At 47.2% G+C, this 18,002-nt stretch overlaps 1 protein-coding gene across 1 annotated transcript in view; it reads right to left on the bottom strand.

Moving 5' to 3' along the window:
* Positions 1 to 16,279, bottom strand: part of LOC110592102 (sterol 26-hydroxylase, mitochondrial) — a 33,662-nt gene extending 17,383 nt beyond the window's left edge. Inside the window, exon 1 of the mRNA XM_021703057.1 lies at positions 15,986 to 16,279. Within this exon, the coding sequence (XP_021558732.1) occupies positions 15,986 to 16,249 (264 nt within the window). The 5' untranslated portion in view covers positions 16,250 to 16,279. The remainder of the gene's footprint in view (positions 1 to 15,985) is intronic.
* Between the last annotated feature and the right edge of the window lie 1,723 nt (positions 16,280 to 18,002).

Here is an 18,002-nt window from a genome sequence, read left to right as displayed (position 1 = left end):
ACGTGACCTTGTTTTAAGACAGAATAAAGAAGTAATCCAGTGAACACAAGGGTGGGCCCAAATCCATTATGACTGGTGTCCTAAGAAAAGGAAATTTGGATGCAGACACACACGCATACAGGGAGAATGGCAGGTGAACATGAAGACAACTCTCCTACCAGGCAAGAAGAGAGGCCTGGAAAAGATCCTCCTTGCACAGCCCTTAGAAGGAACCCACCCTGCCAACACCTTGATCCAGGGCTTCTGGCCTCCAGAACCGTGCGACAGTACATCTTTGTTGTTTAAGCCACTTGGCTTGGGGTCCTTTGTTATGGCAGCCCTCGCAAACGAACACACGGGGACAACATAGGAATACAGGCAACCAGAATGTAGGATCATATGGACCTGGTTATTATGCCAGGATGACACTGAATTGGAGACTGAGAGTTTGTCCAGGAAGGAAATTCTCTCTCGCTACCAGGCCATGAGAGGGCTACAAAACTGAAAGACCCAGGTTGTAACAGAGAAGAATCCCCAGTCACCACTGGCACTTACTGTGGACAAACAGGAGGACGGCCAAGAGGATCGAGATGCCCTTGCTGAGGTTTGTGCAGTTTGGAGCCCTGCTGATCCAGTGCCTCCACCCCGCCCCTCCCCCCAGATCTTACCCCTTTCAAGAATAAACAGGACTAGGGCAGAGACCCAAGTCCCTCCTTCCCTAAGGAGGACCAGGGTTCTTATGCACTCACTGGCTAAGATGGGTTCGGGACTTGATGGCAACCAAGGCTGTCAGAATTTTTCAGCCTTTTTGGACTCTGGGCACAAGTCACTAGGATGCTGAGAAATACCCATGGGCATGGCTGAAAAATTACCTCAGCTGGATTTGGAAATGACTCTCAAATTGGACAATGGACAGATATAATTTTGTGGGTGTATTAATCAGGCCTTTTTAGAGAAACAAAACCACTGGGGTATATGTATATATAAAGAGAGATTTATTTTAAGGAACTGGCTCATGCAATTGTGGGGCTAACAAGTCTGAAATTTATAAGGCAAGCCAGAAGGCTGTAAATTCCAGCAGGAGGTGATGTTGTAGTCTTCAGTCTGAAGGCAGTCTGGAGGCAGAGTTCCTTCTTCTTCTTCTGGGGACATTAAGTCTTTTCACTTAAGGCCATTAACTGATTTGATGAGGCCCACCCACCCACATCATGGAGGGTAAACTGCTCTACTCAAGGGGTACTGATTTAAATGTTAATCGCACCCACAAAATACCTTCATGGCAATATCTAGACCAGTGTCTCACCAAACATCATAACCTAGCCAAGAGGACACATAAAGTTAACGATTACCATGGGTGACCTTTTTTGAGCCAATACACACTCCAATGGTTGTCATGGATATTACTGAATGTATTGTGGGAATAGGTGTGTTAAGTACATCTCATGCTTCTGTACACTGTAAGGGATGTTCCCAGTGGGGAAACGCCATGATTAGAACAATGGTGGTGCGCTGAGTGGACCAATGGGAGTCCACCTTGTTCTCTCAGCTTAGTCATGTGTTATCAATAATCAATAAAGTAGTACAGGACTCCAGGGAAAGGGAAGGGGTAGAAGGGAAGATCACGGTCTGGATCAAAGAACTAGTACAGACAAACATGGTGCTTAAGAAAACAATCCGGGGGCACCTAGCTGGCTCAGTCAGAAGAGCCTGCGATGCTTGATCTCAGGGTCATGGGTTCAAGCCCTGCACTGGGTGTTGAGGTCACTAAGATAGATAGATGACAGATAGATAGATGTATATTTGTATTTTTTTAGAAAAACAAACAAACAATCCAACAGTACAGACTGCCCTTCCACTTGGGTCAACCCTTACTCGCCATTTGAGCTACACGGGTCAGTGACTGACATGCAGACAGAGTTTTGCAGCAAAAGGACGTGGCCATGGGACACTGGTTCTCTAGGGTTTTGGACGTGACCCTCGCCTGTCATCAGGACCTGGAATACCCCACGTGAGAGACCGTTACTGGCTTGTTACCCAGAGCTAGTGCCCACGGACAGGCCAACACAGCAAAGCGTGGCTCTACCTGGGGTCCATCCCATGAGATGGGTCAGAAATGAGAACACCAACGAAGTGGGCATGGCCTAACAAGCGTCCCTTATTACGTGGCAGTGGTACATCCAGGGAAGTCGTCCACCAGCCATTAAGTGGCTCGTCGCCCCCCAGATGTGTTGATTCAGATGCAGGGTCCAGGCCAGCCCTCAAATTTCTTGGAGGCCTCGCCGCACTGAGGTTCCTGGCAAAGCCTGAGCCTGGTTCATGGACAGATCAGCTAAGTTGAGGGCCAGGGGGGGATACTGGGCTGCTGCTGTGTAGCCCCAAAGAAAACTGCTTACAACTACATGCGGGAAAGAGAACATTCGCTGTTCAACAGGCAGAGTTGGGAGCTATGGTACTTGTTCTGGAAGAGCCCTCCCAAAATGCACCTTGCCACATTTTCCCTTGATTCCTGATCCCTGTGAGCTGATGTTTGGCAGTGGAATGCCTGGATGAACAAGTCTCAGGCTCTCTGGTAAGGAACATTATGGCAGCAGATCACACAAGACCCACACCCTCTGTCCGTGCCCCAGGTGGATGCCCATGGTAAAGGTTTCCTTGGATGAACACACATCAGTGGAATCAGCAAGCGGAGGGGAACTGTGATGCCCATGTAAGGACCCTAGCCACCTGGGTACACCATTGCACAGGGCATGGTAATCCATCTACAATTCAAGACTTGGCCCCCAAACAAGGCGTAGTGACTCCGGCACGTGAAGCCAAAGAAGCCTGGCAAATATGTCCGGACTGTCCGCTAAACAGTCCAGCGGTAAAGGAAATGTGGGGGCACGTAGTGAGGAGTACCAGCGCTAGCCTGTCCTGGCACACAGACTGTAGAGGTCCCCTACCATCCTCTCGAGAGGCCTGGATAAGCTGTAAGGGACCCAAGCCACATAATTAACTCTTCTCATTCTACCATTTTTCTTCCCACACCTGCCCTTTGGAAAACCAAGGTTCCTGGAATTTGCATGCAGCAAGAAGAGTCAGGGAGTGAACGACTCTAACCTGGTACTTCTCTTGCCATCAGCTGTGTTTGCTGCTCTTGGGCAATAATAGATGTTGACGATAATGGTCATGACTATGACGTGACGACTCCCCAGATGGTCCTGCCATGGGGGTTCGGAGATGTTCTAGAATAGGTAGCTGGTAGATAAGGAGAAATGACTGAAGCACCTCATGAGAAACCAGGGTTCGTGTGAGAGTAAGACAAAAGAAAGACTGGGACAAAAAGGTGAAGTGATTGCTAGAAGAAATGGTCATTGGTCACACGGCTGTGGAAAGAGGGATACCTCTGGCTTGTGGGAGATCAGGGACCATCCCCTGGTAGTTGGAGGTGCAGGAAGGACTACTAATCTCTCTCTCTCTCAGCATCTATCTACAGACAAGATGGCATCTAATTGACATCTGGCCAATTTAACCCAGACTGCCACCACCCTCAACTTGACCACCGGCCAAACAGAATCTCAATCTAAAAACTGTTATAAACTTCCCAAGAGACACTGATTTCAGAAATGGTCAGCCTCCAGTAAAGACAACAGAACAAGATTAACTTTCTGGACACTGATTTGGTCTCTCTTTTTTTTTTTTTTTAAAGATTTTATTTATTTATTTGAGAGAGAGAATGAGACACACAGAGAGAGCATGAGATGGGGGAGGGTCAGAGGGAGAAGCAGACTCCCTGCTGAGCAGGGAGCCTGATGCGGGACTCGATCCCGGGACTCCAGGATCATGACCTGAGCCGAAGGCAGTCGCTTAACCAACTGAGCCACCCAGGCGCCCCTGATTTGGTCTCTTTAGCTTCATCCTGTTACTGTTGGCCTCTTTTGTTCATTTGTCATGGGCTGCTCTAAACTCTCAGCACTGGTGGTGATGGGCAGTCGTAATGCCCACGACTTCCCAGGCCGGCTGGGTGGGGTGTGCGTGGTCGCTGACACCTCTGGCTACCCTCGGGTGCGGACCTGACCGCAGTATATACTCCAAATAGGCCCTGTCAGCCTCCAGGGAGTGGAGGGTGTGGTGACTCTCATCTGATGTTGCTGAAGACAAACGGCCGATTTGGTATGAGCTCCTATCAGTAGAACTGGACTATTTATCTGGTGGGGTATTCACATCGCTGAGAATTCTCTCTCATATCTGGATATGTGAAAGGTCAGGGGAGAATAATGGAATAGCCCCGGACATATCCACGCATGCGATGACTTGAGCCATAGCATGACTTTTGGCAGAATACTCTGCCATCTTCCTGGAATATGAGAGAATGTTCTATAAGGAGCTGCTATAAGGCCACCTCCCACTCACCTTCCTAATATCCCCTGGGAGGTTGTCATGAAATAGTTCCTCATCACCTCCCAGGTTCTGATGAAGTGCTGGCTTTCTGCCCACCCCCACCCAGACAAGAGCCACCGAAGAGAAATGCCCTTGGCTGCCGTCTAGAAGGAATGCCTCAGCAACAGGGTACCCTGTAACTCACATTGCACTGATCTGGTGGGAAAAGTTTCAGTATTGTCCTTTTGAATGTGTGGGATGCGGTTCCCGGGGAGCTGGTACCTTTGCTTATTCTTCCTTTTACTATGTAAGAAATAAAATGTCTAAATCTGTAAGTGGCTTGTTGTATCTTTACTGATTAAATCAGTCAAGCCTTAGCTTTGCCTTTTCCTCTTTGACACTTCATCAGTTAAATAAGAGAACTAGACTATTAGTTGATCCCAAAGGTACACTGTGGCTACCCATACGTTAAGATAAATAACTCAAGGCAGGTCATAATGGCCATTACCCAAATTTTAGGCATAGTGCCTAGAACGTACTAATCTGCCTCTAGGTAAGGGGTGGTTACCTGGGGTGTGCAGACAGGCTGGGGGGTGGGAGGGAAAGCTGCAATTCTATGTAATATGTTGTATATAGACTCATTTTTTGCTGTTGCAAAGGGCTGTAACTTTCAGATTTTTAAAAGGTCAGGGACCTAAACAAAGTTAGGAAACTCAGCTTTGGGATAGGATAGAGATTCAGTCCTTAACCAGACCTGGTCAGGCTCTCCCCAGGCCTCTTCTCAGCTAGGCCTCAGCTGGGGCCGAGAAAGATTTGAACACACCGACATCTAATAGCTCAGAGTAGCATCCCTAGGATGACCTTCATCCTTAGGAGAAAGGCCTGCCTGAGAAAACTCAAAGCTGCCAAAAGAATTTCTTGTTTGTTCCCGCCAACACCTAAAAATAAGGCCCCTGTGTCCAGTCTCTGAGGAAATGTGGGAGTCTGACTTTGATAAGCACCGGTTAACAAACCAGATGAGTTTCACATGGACCAAGTGCCCCGCTTCCTGCTTTTGTAATTTTTCATTTCCCTGTCTCTGCTCAAGCCCCCCCCATCCCGCTCCCCGCTCTCTCACTCTCCCTCGAAAATGCCCAGTCACTCCCCCCGCACAAACCAGAAAGGAATTTAATTTCTTTCCCCTCCTGTCACTCATTACTGAATAAAATCTGTTTTCACCACTTTAATGTCCACCGGCTTATTTTTGACAGTCGTGTGTACCTTGAAAACTCAAAAAGTAATACTGAGCCCCAAAGTGGAAACCACACAAACCTCCATCAATAGACGGGGAAAGAACACATTGTGCCGTATCCCCACAATGGAATATTAGTCAGCCACGAAAAGGAACACAGTGCCGATACAGGCCACGACGTGGATGAACCTTGAAAATGGCACGCTAAGTGAAAGGAGCCTCTCATAATAGACCACATGTCCAAAGAGTCCGTTTGTACGAAATATCTAGAATAGGCAAATCCATGGAGAGAGAAAATAGATTAGTGGCTGCCAGGGGCTAATGAGGAAATGGGGCCCAGGTGACGCTAAAGAGCACAAGGTTTCCTTCTGGGGCAATGAAAATATTCTAAAATTGACGTAGTGATGGTTGCACAAGCCTGTGAATCTCCTAAAACCATGTAATTGTTCAATGGGGTGGATGACATGGCACGTGATTATATCTCCATAAAGCTGTTACCAGAGGGGGGGGGAAAAAGAACATTAAAATCATCTAAAATCTCCCCTGGGAAAAATTGATACCACATCGCAATATTCTATTTTCCTACTTAATGGCCTGTTCAGTGTACTGACAAGTGGACTCCTCAGGGAGGCTCTCGGCACAGCAAAAAAAAAAACAAAAAAAAACACAACACCATGAAAACAGCAAGTAAACAGCACTGAGGACAAAAGTAAACTCACAAACACCATGTACTGTTTTTCCGGTACCAACAAGCCTGCCCCTAAAAGTTGGCAGCCATCAGTTGGATAAACGGAAGGAGAGAGGTAACTGTAGGCACAGGTCATTCCTTTGCCTACACTGACAGATGTGGCAGAAAGAAGGCCCACTCGGGGTCAGAGGTGAAGAGGAGCCCCGCTGGGACAGTCATGTCTCAGGACTGTCAAAGTGTCATCAGGAATTTAGCCCCAACCCCCTCCCACAAATGGAATTCACATTTCCAAGAGACAGAAGGTGCTAGATAATTAACAGCATTCCCCGGTTCTCCCTGCTCTCGACCTGGCCTTGAATGATCTCCGAGATCGGTGGCTCCATGCGGACTTAGGATGAGCAGGAGTACTTGTACTTTTTATTATGAATATTTTAATGTGAATAGTTAAAGAAAATAACATTATAAATACACACGCACCCACCCACCAAAATTAAGAACTGTTACCGTTTGTCATATTTGCTTCAAATCTTTTTCAAAAATGAAAACATTAAAAAAAAAAAAAAAAAACACTTCAAAGTCTCCTTATCCTTCCCTTCACCCTCCCTTTCCAGAACAACCCACTATCCTGAATTTGAAATGTATCCTTTCTGTCAATGTTTATATAATTTTACTACATATATATGGGTCCAATGATAGCCTATAGTATTTTTGTGTGGTTTTTTAATTTACAGAAATAGTATTCTACTACACCTATCATTGCCTACACACCGGGCTGGTCTCAGGCGGGCGGAACAACGAGAGTATTCCAATAACAAGGAACGTGCAATCACCAGCGGATACAGAACTGGAAAGAGGATGTAGCACAGAGGTGGAAATCAAAGTAAGGACCCGGATCCAAACAAGGGTGCAAGAGGAAGGGCCATCAGAGGACCTCAAAATATTATGTTAGACCAGGAAGCATGTGGTCAGCTGTGCACTTATCCCCTGCTTTCCATTCTTTGGCTGCTGCTGTTGTTTTTATTGTAATAGGTAATTTCATTGTAACAGAGAAAACCTGGTGGAGGTCCAGAGCAGTCCCACATTAAAGGTAAGACTTCCTCCTAAATCTCGCCTCCAATGCCAAGACCCCACACAGAGGCAACCATCATTACCAAGTTCTGGTGCGTCCTCCCAGAGAGATTTTATGCGCCTACTAAATATATGCATGCATATAGATACAGTTTTGTGCCTTACTTTCTTCTCATCTCTTAGCAGGCAATTCATAGTAATACACATAGAGCTGTGGTCTGTTTTAGCGGTTGCATAAAATTCCACTGTATGAAGATACTATAATCAAATAGTCCCTTACTGGGACATGCAAGTCATTCTAATCTTTCCCAGTCAGAAATATTGCTACCTTGACTATTTGGTATTCTCTTTGACCAGAGAATTGTATCTGTAAGATAAAAATTCCACAGTGCAGTTGCTAAGTTGGTATGATTCACACTTTTGACCTTACTACCTGGTTTCAAATTGCCCACCCCTGAGGCTTAAAAGTCACCCACCCAATTTGGCCATAGTCTCAAGGACAACCTATCATGTCTGCCAGATGAGACTGAGAGCCAAATAAAGGTAACTAGAGGATAATCTCTGAAAGCCTGGATGGTAACAGGAGTCCTGGGGCAGAAAATCCACCCAAGCAATGGTATTAGCCAAACTGAAGAAAGAATGTGTTAACAGAATGGGAGTGGCCATTACAAAACCCAGAAGAGGGGAGCCAAGCAGCAAGAATTTGGCAGCATTCATCTCTCAAGAGAGAGATACTTAATCTAATGGATAGGCACAAGAGAGTCACATTCAACCAGGTTTCTCCAAAGCCTAGATGAAATTTCCTTCCATACGATTCTACTCCTTTCGTTCTGGGGTCTCTGCATACCAAGCAATCCATTAATGTAATGACTGTTTTCTGTCTCTAGGTACCTGGATCCTAGGAAGAGGATGTGGCAGATTAAAGATGGCCAGAGATTCGTTGACACCCTTCCCATTAAGAGGTGAGGTCTACGTCTTCTCCACTAGAATCTGGGCGGGCTCTGTAACTGCTTTGATGGGTAGAATACAGTCGAAATGATGCTGTGCCAGTTTTCAGGCCCAGGACTTAAGAAACTGGCAACATGCACTTTCTAGCCCTTGGAAATTCACTTTGGGGGAAGCCAGTACCCCGTAAGAACTCTCACTATCCAGAGACCACCATGCTGTGAGGAAGCCCAAGCTAGCTACATGGAGAGAGAGCGAGAGAGAGAGAGAGAGATTCAGCTGATGTGGCCAAACCAGCCCAAGCACCAAACATGCAATTGAAGAAACAATCTTGGAAATTCCAGGCCCAGGAGTTGTGACATGGGGAAAAACTGAGGGAGCCAGCCCAAAACCAGGCCTGAGGCCCGGAAATACACCCCACTCGAGCCATCCCAACCATCACTAGCCATCCAAACTGAAGCCCACTACACTGTGAAGCTGACATAAGTCAATTCTGATGTGTACTGCTCAAATTCCTGACCCACAAAATCAGGAGCGTAACAAAATGTTGGTTTAAGCCATTATGTTTTGGAGTAGGTTGTTACACAGCAATAGATAACTAGAATACAGGGTTTCTATGCGATGGAGTATTAGGATCCCCAAGAGGGCCAGCTTCTCCAGTAAATAAACATGTGGGCACTCCGGTCCACAATCTGTTTCTGTGGGTTTGGCCAATGTTGGTCAGTCCCTGAATTTGTTGATGAAATTTAGTTTCTGGGGCACCTGGGTGGCTCAGATGGTTAAGCGTCTGCCTTCGGCTCAGGTCATGATCTCAGGGTCCTGGGATCGAGTCCCACATAGGGCTCCCTGCTCCTTGGGAGCCTGCTTCTCCCTCTGCCTCTCTCTCTGTCTCTCTGTCTCTCATGAATAAATAAATAAAATCTTAAAAAAGAAAGAAATTTAGTTTCTGAACTCGAAAAGCTAAGACCTGAAGGGTCAGGCTTACTCCATCTGCCCACCGCCCTCACTGTCTCTTCTTTACTCCATCTAACGTCACACAACCCGGACCCAAGAGCTGAGGAGAGACTCAAAGTCTGCCACCAGATGTAGCCACTGCTCGGTATCCATCCCAGTCCCTTGGCTGTTACATGAAATTTATTATTTTTTATTATTTTTATTTTTTATCTGAGAGAGAGAGTGGGGAGCGGCAGAGAAAGAGAAAGAATCTCAAGCAGGCTCCACACCCAGCACAGAGCCCAACGCGGGGCTCCATCTCACGACTCTTGACATCATGACCTCAGCTGAAGTTAAGAGTTGGACGCTTAACCGACTGAGCCACCCAGACGCCCCTGAAATTTATTTTTTATTAAACATTATTGAGAACATTCCTTGTACCCAGGCCTGTCTCTGGCATTGGGAGACAAAGAGGTGGGAAAGACATAGGCCCAGGCCTCAGAACTTATCAGCCCAGCCTCTAAGCCATATAAACAGGTGATGATATAAAACATGGGCACCTCGGGGCGCCTGGGTGGCTCAGTTGGTTAAGCGACTGCCTTCAGCTCAGGTCATGATCTCAGGGTCCTGGGATCGAGCCCCGCATCGGGCTCCCTGCTCGGCGGGAAGCCTGCTTCTCCCTCTGACCCTCTCCCTGCTTGTGTTCCCTCTCTCGCTGTCTCTCTCTCTCTGTCAAATAAATAAATAAAATCTTTAAAAATAAATAAATAAATAAAAAATAAAAAATAAAACATGGGCACCTGAATATATAAAACAAATATTAACAGACCTAAAGGGAGAAATAGGCAGTGATACAATAATAGTAGGGGAATTTGATACCCCACTGGACAGATCACCAAGACAGAAAATCAATAAGGAAACATGGGCCTTAAATGACACAACAGACTAGATGGATTTAACAGACATATACCAAACATTCCATCCAAACACAACAGAATCCACATTCTTCTCAAGTGCACAAGGAACATTCTCCAGGAGAGATCACATGATAGGCCACAAAACAAGTCTTAACAAATTTAAGAAGATTAAAATCTTATCAAGCATCTTTTGTCACCACAAGGGTATGAATCTAGAAATCAATTACCAAAAAAACCCCAAAAAACCAAACATCTAACACCCTGGAGAATTCACGAAAATGTGGAGATTAAACAGCCTACTGAATAACCAAGAAGAAACCAAAAGAGAAAATCAAAAAATACCTAAAGACAAATGAAAATAGAAATACAGGGGCGCCGGTGGCTCAGTTGGTTGGGCATCTGCCTTCAGCTCGGGTGGTGATCTCAGGGTCCTGGGATCAAGTCCCACATCGGGCTCCCTGCTCTGAGGGGAGTCTGCTTCTCCCTCTGCTGCTGCCCCTCCCCTGTGCTCATGCACTCTCTCTCTCTCTCAAGTAAATAAATAAAAATCTTAAAAATTAAAAAGAAAAAAAAGAGGGACGCCTGGGTGGCTCAGTTGGTTGAGCATCTGCCTTCACTTCGGGTCATGATCCTGGGGTCCTGGGATCGAGTTCTGCATCAGGCTCCCTGCTCAGCGGGAAGCCTGCTTCTCCCTCTGCCTGTCATTCCCCCGGCTTGTGCTTACTCTCTCTCTCTCTGACAAATAAATTAATAAATAAAACCTTAAAAAAAAAGAAAGAAAGAAAGAAAATGGAAATACAGCATCCTAAACCTTGAAAGAGGAGGGGGCGCCTGGGAAAAGGAGGCTGGGGCCTCCGACATCCCTGTGAAGAGTTAAAAGCTGATTGCCCAGGCCCTGTGGAGATTCCCGAGCAGGGGAACCAAACATGCTTTAAGGGACACGGACAGGGCAGTGGTGCATGCATAAATTATAGGGGCAGACTGTGCAGCACGGGAGACTGAGCAGGAGGGGGCGCCCGGTCACCCTTCCTTCCCACAATCCCCATGGGGCTGCTCATGCTGCCGGCTGAGCCACAGCCAAGCAAGGAGGCTGACCTGGCGCTGGAGCTGCCGGAGCTGGACATGACATCCTCGAACAAAGCCCGCCAGGTTCAGAAGGTCACAGATCATCTGGCCTTTGATCTGGCCTTTGATGCTGATGTCCAGTGGAGAATGGGAATGCAGGCTTCAGGGAAAGGACGGAAAGAGTGGAAAAAGCCAGAATTTATGGGATACAGCAAAAGCAATTCTAAGAGAGAAGTTCATGGTGATAGATGCCTACATCAAGAAACAAGAAAGATCTCAAATAAACAACCTAACTTTACACCTCGAGGAACTAGAAAAAGAACAACAAACTAACCCCAAAGTTAGTAGAAGGAAGAAAATAACAAAGATCAGGATGGAAATAAATAAAATAGAGACTAAAAAGACAATAGAAAATATCAATGAAAACCATCTGCCTCACAAATGGGCAGAAGATCCGAGTAGACATTTTTCCAAAGAAGACATACAGATGGCCAACTGGTACATGAAAAGACCCTCAACATCACTCATCATCAGGGAAATGCAAATCAAAACCACAATGAGATAGCATCCCACACCTGTTGGAATGAACCTCAAAAGGACAAGAGATGACAAGTGTTGGCAAGGATGTGGAGAAAAGGGAACCGTCGCGCCCCATTGGTGGGAATGCAAACTGGTACAGCCCTTGTGGAAGAGTATGGAGGTTCCTCAAAAAATCAAAAATAGGGGCGCCTGGGTGGCTCAGTTGGTTAAGCGACTGCCTTCGGCTCAGGTCATGATCCTGGAGTCCCAGGATCGAGTCCCGCATCGGGCTCCTTGCTCAGCGAGGAGTCTGCTTCTCCCTCTGACCCTCCCCACCTCATGCTTTCTCTCTCTCTCAAATAAATAAATAAAAATCTTAAAAAAAAAAAAATCAAAAATAGAACTACCCTGTAATCCAGCAATTTCACTCTGGGTATTTATCTAAAGAAAACAGAAAATACTAACCCAAAAGATCTATGCATCCCACGTTCATGGCAGTATTATTTACAAGAGCCAAGACCCAGAAGTGATCTGTGTCCGTTGATGGATGAATTGATACAGAAATTGTGGTATATATGCAATGCAGTATTATTCAGCCACACAAGAGAAGGCCATCTTTTTTTTTTTTTTTTAAAGATTTTATTTATTTATTTGACAGAGAGAGACACAGCGAGAGAGGGAACACAAGCAGGGGGAGTGGGAGAGGGAGAAGCAGGCTCCCCGCAGAGCAGGGAGCCCGATGCGGGACTCGATCCCAGGACCCTGGGATCATGACCTGAGCTGAAGGCAGTCGCTTAACCAACTGAGCCACCCAGGCGCCCAAGAGAAGGTCATCTTGACATGTATGACAACATGGATGGACCTTGAGAGCATTATGCTAAGTGAAATAAGTCAGAGAAAGACAAATATTGACTGATCTCTCTTCCATGTGGAATCTAAAAACAAAACAAAACCGAATTCATAGATACACAGAACAGACTGGTGGCTGCCAGCCGTGGCAGGTGGGAGGGGGCTGGAATGGGTGAAGGGGGTCAAAAGATACAAATTTCCGGGTACAAAGTAAATAAGTCCGGGGGATGTAATGTTCAGCCTGGTGACTATAATTATTAATACAGTATTGTATATTTGAACGTTTCTAAGAAAGTAGATCTTAGAGTTCTCATCACAGGAAAAAATATGTGTAACTATAAAAAAAAGAGAGAGAGAGAGAGAGAACCATGCATATGAAATGAGTTACATGCACAGGGCATTGTGGGGCACACGAGGGGTCGCCAACCGAGGCAGTCCACGATAAGAACTACGGAATATGGAACTGGTCTCATCATTCTCTGGGCCGACCTCTTTGAAAGAAACCAATTTGATATAAATCTACATATAAATTTAATGTATGCTCACATTTCATTTTTCTAGCACTCTTGGTATTATTTTAGTTAAGAAAGAGAAGGGAACTGCATTTATGGACTAGTACGATTTTCACATGTTCCAATCCCCACCCCACCCCTTAAGTCCTACAACGCTTCCCCGAGCTGATTTTATTATTTTTGTGTGTGATGCGCAGTTTTTGACAACTGAGGGTCCGGGGGATATTATGGTCAGCTGCCCTTCCAGCAGCTCCAGTCCTCTGCCTTTTGTGCAGTACTCACATGGTTTAGGTGGAAGGGACCCCAATCCCAGCTTTAGGGGTGAGCCTGCACGTGTCTAAGCTCATTAGAGTATGTCTCTGGCCACCATGATGGGTTCAGAGACAGGCAATTAACCCGGGTCAGTTAACCAACTTCTGCAAGACAGCAGAGCCAAGAGAACTGCAGAAAAACAAAACTATAGCTTTGACGATCTCATGAATCTCCAGAGCAAACCATATAGCTGGAGGGCATCCAACTATTACACTTTCTGGTTACAGGAGCCAGTAAAGCTACCTGAAGCCAGGGTGAGTGGCAACCAAATAAACTTGAACTGATACAAAGTGGGTCACTGAAATGTATCCTCTTCCTCAATAGGGGTATTAACTGGGTTTTATAGATGTGCAGCACTCCTCTCTTTATTAATTCACACCAGCCGCATGTAGTGGGAAGGGCTAATGTATTTTTCCATCGATGCCCTGGGAAGGTTCATGTGACTCCAGATCTCTGGGATACAGGGGCTGGAGCCAGGGGGCTCTCTTAGATCCTAGCCCTGGCTGCTCTAAAAGGCTATACATGCCTGGGGCTCTTGGGTGGCTCAGTCAGTTAAGCAGACGACTCTGGATTTACTTCTAGGTATCCATCTCAAAGAAAGAGTAAATGGGGCGCCTGGGTGGCTCAGGCGGTTAAGCGTCCGACTCTTGATTTCAGCTCAGGTCATGATCTCAGGGTCATGAGACCAAGCCCCATGTTGGGCTCCACGCTCAGCAGGGAGTCTGCTTGAGATTCTCTCTCTCCCTCTCTCCTGGCTCTCTCTCTCTCTCAAATAAATAAAATAAAATAACATTAAAATAAAATAAAATATTACACATTCCTGGCTTTCTCCTGCTTCCTCCTCCACCTCCTAGGATGGTCTAGAATTTCTTTGGTAGTTACTGCTCCAGAGATAATCCTAAGCAAAACCTTCCAGTAAACTCTCCCTAAGAAGTGATGAGAAATCCTTAGTCGCCATCCTCGGGGCATTCACTGGGCCTCTCATATTTCCAGAGGTTAAATCAAGTAGGAAAAGTTTACAGGACTCTGGTTTCTTGGCATACTTGGTTTCTTGAAGCTGAGCCCGGAAGGAATGATTTTTTAACCATCTCTGAGTGCCTTGGGAGCTGCCCACCAAGTCTCGGAACAGGAGCTAACAAAGGCAGCCCCAGGAGACAGCAGCAGCCCGGGTGGGTGCAGAGACACCGGTCAGTATAGTGCTTCAAAGCCTCAGAGTCATTTTCCCCCCTCATCCTCAACTCCTGGTCCAGCTTTGTCTGGAGGGTGGTTCGGATACACCACACCCGAGCCTTTGTCACCTGAGGCCCTCTCTACCCCTCCTGTCTAGTCCACCCTACTGCACACACCATAACCTGGACAGTGTCCCTTGGAGGCCATCTTGCCCCCAGGCCTGCTCAAGAGCCCATCGAAGCCCCTCAGAGGAACCCGGGCCCTCAGTCTGACCTTCGAGGCCCTGCTCAAAGGCCTGTCCTATCCCCAGTGCCCACAGCTCCTCTGAGTTTTTGACTACTGGCCCGCACAGCTACATGGTAACCAGCCTGCTCACCAGCCCAGCAGGTGAGCTTGCCCATTCCTCTTGCCAATCACTGTGAACCACACATGTGGAGGGCAAATGAATCAAAGGTCCCACTCCACCCCCAATGCTGGACAGGCTTCTCCTTGCAGGGCACTCAAGTTCTCTTCCTGAAATGAGCTGTTTATTGACTTGTTCATATCCTTGTCCTCCTCCTTCCCTCAAAGGAGCATATAAACCATGGGATGTAAGCTTCCAACTGAGCATATAAACCATGAGGGCATTGGTCACCTCTCAATGAATCCCAGCACTTGGAAAAATGCCTGGGGCAGAGTGGATGGGTTTATAACTTTGTAATAGTCATGAGGAAGACAGATCCCAGATGAATCTCTTCAGTTCATTTCCTAAAACCTCTCCACCTTAACCCACATTGGGTTTTCCAGTTTCCGTCCGTTCACAGTGGGATATCCATCCATCCCTGCCTCAGTGTTCCACTGAATAAACTCTTCTTACTGGACATTGATTCCTTAATAACAAAAAAAAAATGCACGTTTTCCTGAACGTCTACGATTTTGCTTTCACTCCCTGAGAAGTGACGTTTTTCTCCCCATGGAAAAATCTATCTTGCAAATTGCGAGATGTCTGTAATCCTCCCCAAAGCCATTTCCTTTGGAAGAAGTCTGTGGTAGCCAATATCATCCCGGAATTAAATAGTGGTTCTACCACATCTGGCAACTTAGACACTTGCATCTGCCATTCTGTTACCAAGACAGTTCCTGCCTCTCTCAACCTCTGTTCATTTTGGAACCTGGCCTCCCAAGTCACCTCCTCCCTGGTGCCCTACCACTCCTGGACCTATTCATTTCAGTTCAAAGGGTTCTGTCTACCTTTTACACATAATCCCTACAGATGTCCAGTCTAGGACCATAGCTCCAGTTGGTCCTGAGCTAAATTCTCGTGTCCTTCACTTTTTTGTCCAACATCTCTCCATCTCCAGCTTCTCTGTCCCGGTGCTCACCCCCCCAACACACCCCGGCCGCGAGCCCCCGCGCACCAACCCGCGCCCCCCCCCCCCCCCCGCCCCAGCTCGATTACCTGGAGCTTGTGTAACCGCAGAACGTAGCCTTGCACTAACAGCTGGAAGAAGAAGCGCAGTTGCCCGGGCCCTGGAAGCTCCTCCAGGGTCCGCAGTCTCCGGTCGCCAGGCCCGTTTCCAGGAGTCTCGGCGGTAACCGGGACGGCGGCGGGGATCGCGGCCTTGGCTCTGGCCCCGTGCGGGCAGAGGCCAGGGAGGGCCACCCGCGTCCCCAGCAGCGCCCACCGCAGCCTCGCGCCCCGCAGCGCAGCCAGGCGATCCATGGCCCGCGCCGCCGCGCCTTTGGACCTCGAGCGAAGAGCGCCTGGAACTCACTCCGAGATCTATCCGGAGGGGCGGGTTCAAGGGCGCCAAAGGCTAGGGGTGGGCCGGGCGAAGGCCAGCCAGGCCCCTTACCGCTCACTTTTCCTCGCGGTCCTCGGTCTCTCCCCGACGGGACCTCACGAACACACAGCGGCCCGGGGGGAGGCGCCGGCCAACAGGACTGCAGAGGATGCACCCCGGGATTTACCGAGACCTCCAGAGCGCCGATCGCGGCCCCCTCTTCCGCGACTCCCCGCCTTGCACTTCCGCGGACTCTCAAGGAGAACTTGAAGTTCTTTGGTCTGACATTTTATTCGCAGGACAGCAAAGTTCTCCAAAGCTCCGGGCGCTTCCCAGACCAGGAAGCCCCAGCCAGCGAGCCGGGCCCTCGCCTGACCTACAGGTTCGCTACCGCAGAGCGCCCTCGCCCCAGTGTTTCTCCCTTCCCCGAGAGCAGGAACCGGCTGCTGAGATTTAACTGGCCGCCGGCTTTTCATAATGCGCACCACCCCCAAAGCAAAGAAAAAGGAAAAAAAAAAAAGAAGAAGAAGAAGAAGAAGCAAACAAAGCAGAGCACAGCGAAGAAAAGAAAACCGGCCCGTGTCCAAAGTCATCTGATTCCTGGAGGGTAAAAGCCAAACAAACAAATTTACATATTAGAGGTTTGTTAATGCAGTTCTAGTCTCTCCACACTCCTAAATCAGCTAAGGCAGGGTTTTCCAAACTGTAGGTTGAGCCCGGATTTAGGGACTGTGACCAGAATTATTTTTTAATAAGATGGAAAAGAATAAAATAGTACAGAAAATACTGCCAAGAAGAAAGAGTAGTGTTTCATGAATCCTTTGTCTCCTATATATTCAAGGTACATTGAAACGTTATTTCTATTTCAAAAAGTTAAAAGCAGGATGGTAAATCTTGTTCTAAGAACATTGGAAGAATTGGTTATTTACAAACAGCCAGAGGGAGAAAGGCCATTTTAGGTTCAAAGGGGCAACAATTAGAGGGTCAGTTAATGTGGCCTAGGTGTGGATTTATGTTTGTATTTATCCCATTTGGGGCCATAGGGTTTCTTAAATCTGTGACTGAAAATCTTTCATCAGTTTGGGAGTTTTTCAGACATCTGTTCAAACATTTCTTCAATCCCATTCCTTTTTCTCCACCCCCCTTCTAAAACTTCAGATTATACCTATGCTAGGCCCTCTGACCGATCCTTCCTGTCTCTTACCCTCTCTCCTGCATTTTTTTTTTTTTTAAGATTTTATTTATTTGCGAGAGAGAGAATGAGAGACAGAGAGCATGAGAGGGAGGAGGGTCAGAGGGAGAAGCAGACTCCCCGCCGAGCAGGGAGCCCGATGCGGGACTCGATCCCGGGACTCCGGGATCATGACCTGAGCCGAAGGCAGTCGCCCAACCTGAGCCACCCAGGCGCCCTCTCCTGCATTTTTTTAACTTTTGTTTTTTTAGGCAGGCCCCACGCCCAGGGTGGAGCCCAAGTGGGGCTTGAACTCAGGACCCTGAGATCAAGAACTGAGCTGAGATGAAGAGATGGTCGCTTAATCGACTGAGCCATCCAGGTGCCCCTCTTCTGCATTTTTTTAAAATTATCTTGTCTCTTCTAGCTCCTTAATCCTCAATTCAGCTGTGTCTAAACTGCTGTTAAATCTGTCCATTGAATTCTTAATTTCAGCTATTGTATTTTTCAGTTTTTAATTT

Source organism: Neomonachus schauinslandi, chromosome 3 (genome assembly GCF_002201575.2).
Source record: "Neomonachus schauinslandi chromosome 3, ASM220157v2, whole genome shotgun sequence".
NCBI lineage: Eukaryota > Metazoa > Chordata > Mammalia > Carnivora > Phocidae > Neomonachus > Neomonachus schauinslandi.
Note: the sequence above shows the minus strand (reverse complement) of the source record. Positions and strands in the feature narration are given on the sequence as shown.